The 5,078-nt window shown below is 52.1% G+C and overlaps 1 protein-coding gene across 1 annotated transcript; it reads left to right on the top strand.

Moving 5' to 3' along the window:
• The first annotated feature begins 3,437 nt into the window (after positions 1–3,437).
• On the top strand, positions 3,438–4,786 carry LOC124669894 (RING-H2 finger protein ATL51-like). The gene has a single exon (XM_047206429.1). The coding sequence runs from the start codon at positions 3,559–3,561 to the stop codon at positions 4,744–4,746; it is 1,188 nt and encodes a 395-aa protein (XP_047062385.1). The 5' UTR covers positions 3,438–3,558; the 3' UTR covers positions 4,747–4,786.
• The last annotated feature ends 292 nt before the right edge of the window (positions 4,787–5,078 follow it).

The following is a 5,078-nucleotide window of genomic DNA, read 5'->3' as shown; positions in this document are numbered from 1 at the left end:
GATTGATGATTCCACCATGTACTGTTATGTGTATCTCCTGAAAACTAAATATGAGGCTCTTGATTACTTTAAAATCTATAAGGCTGAAGTTGAGAACCAACTTGAAAGAAAGATAAAAAGGGTTCGGTCCGATCGTGGTGGAGAGTACTTTTCTAACGAGTTCAATTTATTTTGTGTGGAACATGGTATAATCCGTGAGAGGACACCTCCCAATTCCCCACAATCCAATGGGATTGCGGAAAGGAAAAACCGTACTCTAACAGATTTGGTTAACGCCATGTTAGATGTTTCGGGTTTATCCATGGAATGGTGGGGGGAGGCTATATTGACTTCGTGTCATGTCCTAAACCGTGTTCCAACCAAGAATAAAGAGATTACCCTATATGAGGATTGGGAAAATAAAAGACCAACACTCTCCTACCTACAAACTTGGGGTTGTTTGGCTAAAGTGAATTTGCCAATCAACAAGAAGCGAAAGCTTAGACCAAAAACCGTGGACTGTGACTTTCTTGGCTATGCAATCTCATTATGTTGAGAAGGTGTTGAGCAGATTTGGTTATGCTGATTGTAAATCTTCTCTCACACCTTATGATCCTAGTGTGTTGCTTCGAAAGAATGAAAAGGCAACTAGAGATCAATTGAGATACTCTCAAATCATTGGTTCACTCATGTATTTAGCTTGCGCTACGAGGCATGATATCTCGTTTGCTGTATGCAAACTTAGTCGGTTTGTGGCCAACCCGGGAGATGATCATTGGCATGCTCTTGAGAGAGTGATGCGCTATCTAAAGGGAACCATGAGTTATGGAATTCACTATACCGGGTATCCAAGAGGACTTGAAGGGTATAGTGATTCAAATTGGATTTCAGATGCGAAAATGAAGGCCACAAGTGGATATGTTTTCACTCTTGGTGGTGGCGCTGTTTCCTGAAAGTCTTGCAAGCAGACCATCTTAACAAGGTCAACTATGGAAGCAAAACTCACAGCATTCGATACAGCTACTGTCGAAGCAGAATGACTTCGTGATCTCTTGATGCACTTGCCTATGGTTGAAAAACCAATACCGGCTATCCTCATGAACTGTGATAATCAAACTGTGATAATCAAAGTGAAAAGTTCTAAGGATAATATGAAAAGTTCCAAACATGTCAAGAGGAGATATAAATCTGTCAGAAAACTGAAAAACTCTAGAGTGATAGCATTGGATTATGTCCAAAGAGTGCTAAGAATCTGGCAGATCCTTTCACAAAAGGACTATGAAGAAATATGTTAGACCTTGCATCGAGAGAGATGGGTTTGAGACCCACATCAGTTGCCGAGGGGGTAACCCAACCTATGTGATCGGGAATCCCGTGAAGTAGGACCTGGGAAAAAATTATATACTCCCACTCCGCTGCAGATGCAAATGCTCTCACAGTTACTGTAAGGCAGGTTGGCAATATCTTAATGTGTTTTGTGCGGCTCTTGACGAGTGAAGACGCTGTCCTACAGGACGATCTTTGAAGAACACACCTATATGAGTGACATTGCTGGTCACAGTGTGGGAGATTTGGGTGAATCTCTAGTAAGCTCATGGAAGGGCCAAGGAGTATGACTTATAAGCTCCACCCGAGGGGAAGGCTAAGGTAGCCTAGTACCGTGCCGGCATTGAGTGAAACTTGCTGCACAAGGCTAACAATTCAAGGCATAGTCCATTGTTCAGTTGTAGTCAAGCGTAGCTCCTTTCCTAGGTGGAAGTTCAACTTAACAGTCTCCACTGAAGTGCAAGTATATTAAACAGTAAATGGAACTAACGTGCCATCTGATGTGACTCTGAGATCTGGTGGGAGATTGTTGAATGTAGATGGGCTGCAGCCCAGTAAGGCAGCCCATGTAGTCTACAATTACTGAAATCTCAAGGCGCATCACGTTGGCAGCTTGGGACAGACTTGGGGGGGACAAAGTTTAGTCCCACATTGCTAGGTGGGAGGGAGTTGGAGTGGTATATAAGGGCTGATGTTCTAGTCCTTCCAAGTGAGTGAGAATAGAAATAGCCCTCGCGCACTCCTCCTCCTCCGCCCGCCCCGCCTCGCCTCGTCACGCACGCACGTCGCGTTTCGTGACTCGAGTTCGAGTTAGAGACACACTCAAGGAAGCCTAAATTTTTGTTTGGTGCATCAACTGAGTTGGGTACGTGTCGATCTGCATGTGCATGCTCGCCGCGTGTCCATGGCTTCCTACGCGTGGCAACACGGTCGGGTTGGCTCTCCTCCCAGGCTATACCAGGAGACAGATCAGATCTGGAGGATACACGCTCTCAGAACTCTCTAGTCTGCCTCTCTCACGAAGAAGTTTATTTTGCTGCGCTACTCTCTAGTCTTCCCCATCCCGGCGACTGCGTGCACAACCGTCCAGGAGAGCAGGTCTCCGAAACTCCACCCGTTAAGATCCTGCACCGGGAGAGGTTTTTGGGGAGCGTCTCGGCCCGACTGCTCGCTGCTGTTCGTTTTCATCTTCGCCGGTTCGACTGCTTCCTCGACAGATACATCAACAATGACCATGGTGCTGCTGCTGGTGCGACCTTCCCGGTCGCGATGTACGTGATTTTCCTCTCTTACCTTGCACTGCTACTTGTTCAATGTTCAGATCTCATGCATGTGCTTAGTCTGATGTGTGTGGTTAACTATGCTTGTGCATCTGTTATGTTGTTTTTGGTAATTAATGTCACACGAAAATTGCCTAATAATCTAACATAACTACGTCTAATTGTATTTTTTTTCAATTCTATCATTTATCTGAGCACATTATATAAAGTGTTTCGAATTGTAGTTTTACAGGGTTGGAGTGTGCATCTATTTTTTTTAAATGACAGAATGTATACGGTTGGTTACATGCAAATATTTTTTAAAACTTTTTGAACAATTTTTTTTCTTTTATGTTTGTTCAAAAATGGGGAAGGGGCTGTTGGGTTCATGGACAACCCAAAACAAACACACGTCCTTTTCTACCCGGCTACCGCAAACGGACCATTTCATATGTTTTCGGTGTTTGAAATGAAGACATCGTTTGGAGATGCCCTAACGGGCAGACAGCCTGAGACCCAACAATTATTTTCAACATGGTCGAGCACAAATTAGCTGCACCATCCCATCAGGACATGCCTGGGCTTGCTCTGCACGTCACAACTCGAGTCATCGTCTCGTCAGTGCCAGTGGCTTCCAAGTCAGAAGATTGACGGCGGAGCCAAGTTATCCGTCGTCCACCACCAGCATCCGGTACCCCGCACTTGGTCGAGGAAAGCCACTCCTTTTACCATCTTCGAGCCAAAATATTCTACGCGCCAAGTCCAACTTGCCCACCATCCACCAACCATCCAACCATCCAAAGCCGCCCGTTCCCTCTCGCCTTCCCCAGTCGACTCGACTCGACGCACCGCCCCTGACGTCCGGGTCCGCGCCAAGCGAGAAGAAAAACAAAGAGTCCAACCGCACGATCCTCCCTCCCACTTTCCCCGGCCCTTCTTCCTCCACCAGTCCACGCCCCATGCCGCCGTCGTCGCCGCCCGCCTGATCCAACCCATGCCGCGCCACCACCGCCGCCGGATCCTCTTCGAGTACGACGACGACCATGGGGCTTGCGACCCCTGGCTCGGCTGCCCCTCGCCTCCCTCCCCGCCCCCTTACACCTTCTCTCCAACCCCGTCTCCCTCGCCCTCGCCCCGGCCTTCCGATTGGTCATTCCTGATCACCCCTCCCGTCCCAGCCTGCGAGCCGGCCCCTTCGCCCGATCGCCAGCCCGCCGCCGGCAGGCGCAACCAGTGGGCAACAAACACCTACCCTCCCGCGACAGTCCCCGCGCCCGGCACCGACGCGCACCACCGCCGCTTCGTCACCAACGTCCTCATCGCCGCCGCGGCCCTCGCGTTCCTCTCCCTGATCCTCTTCGGCGTCTCGGTCGCCGTACGCCGACGGCAAATCCGGCGGCGGCGCAGGCAGGCCCTACTCGCCCCGGCCCCGGCCGCGACCACCAACGACCCGGAGGGCGGGGGCGGGGGCGGGGGCGGAGGCGTGGTGCACCACGTCTGGTACATCCGGACCGTCGGGCTCGAAGAGGCCGCGATCGCCTCCATCGCCGCCACGCGGTACCGCGCGGGGGCGCCCGGGCTCGTCGGCGCGGCAGACTGCTCCGTCTGCCTCGGCGAGTTCGGCGACGGCGAGCTCCTGCGCCTGCTGCCCAAGTGCGGCCACGCGTTCCACGTCCCCTGCATCGACACCTGGCTCCGCGCCCACGTCAACTGCCCGCTCTGCCGCTCCGACGTCATCGACTCGGCTGCCACGGCAATTCAGGTCGACGCCGATCCCGCAGCTGATCCAGATGCGAACGCCAACGTCGCAGCCGACCAAGTGCCTACCGCGAGCGACCCAACGCTGGAGCACGAAGAGGCAGACGAGGACGACCAAGAAGCACCGCACGTCCAAGACAACCAGCACGAGCACCAACCCAGCTCGCCAGAGCCATCGCCATTGCCGCAGCCCCCGTGCCCGCTGCCGCGGAACATGCGGCGCGCGGCTTCCATGGACGCGGCGCTGGTCTCGGCCGCGGCAGACGTCGCAGCGTTGGATCGGCTGCCGGAGGCGGCCCCCGAAGGGGAGCAGAGCGACAGGGAGAAGGATCTAAGCACCGAGACGCCCGCGCCCGCCGCCGGTCCCCCGAGGTTCTTCTTCTCGCGGCATTGCCGTGCTCGGAGCTCTGTGCTGCCCTTGTGACGGCCGGTGCCACAGAGATCTCCGAGCTGAATTTTGATCCAGTGCTGCTGCTAATAACGTGCGTGATCAATAGCTCAGTGTGTCTGTGTGTGTGTAATATACTCCTTGCGACCTGTAATCTCAAAACCGATGATTACAAGTTCAAACCCCGAATGCAGTAAAAGAGGAAACTGCAATCGATAAGTTCATACATGCGTCTTGCACAGTGTACATACAGTACTTTCGTTCTTCCCTGCAAATTGGATTCATCAGTCTCACCAGTCCAATTACCATATCAAGCCTGATTTGTTGTTCTCGCTTTTGCTCTGAACTCTCAGATGTTGCTGTCCTGT

The sequence above is a fragment of the Lolium rigidum genome, chromosome 7, assembly GCF_022539505.1.
Source record: "Lolium rigidum isolate FL_2022 chromosome 7, APGP_CSIRO_Lrig_0.1, whole genome shotgun sequence".
NCBI classification, from domain to species: domain Eukaryota; kingdom Viridiplantae; phylum Streptophyta; class Magnoliopsida; order Poales; family Poaceae; genus Lolium; species Lolium rigidum.
The sequence above is the reverse complement of the archived record's forward strand: the minus strand, read 5'-3'. Positions and strand labels throughout refer to the sequence as shown.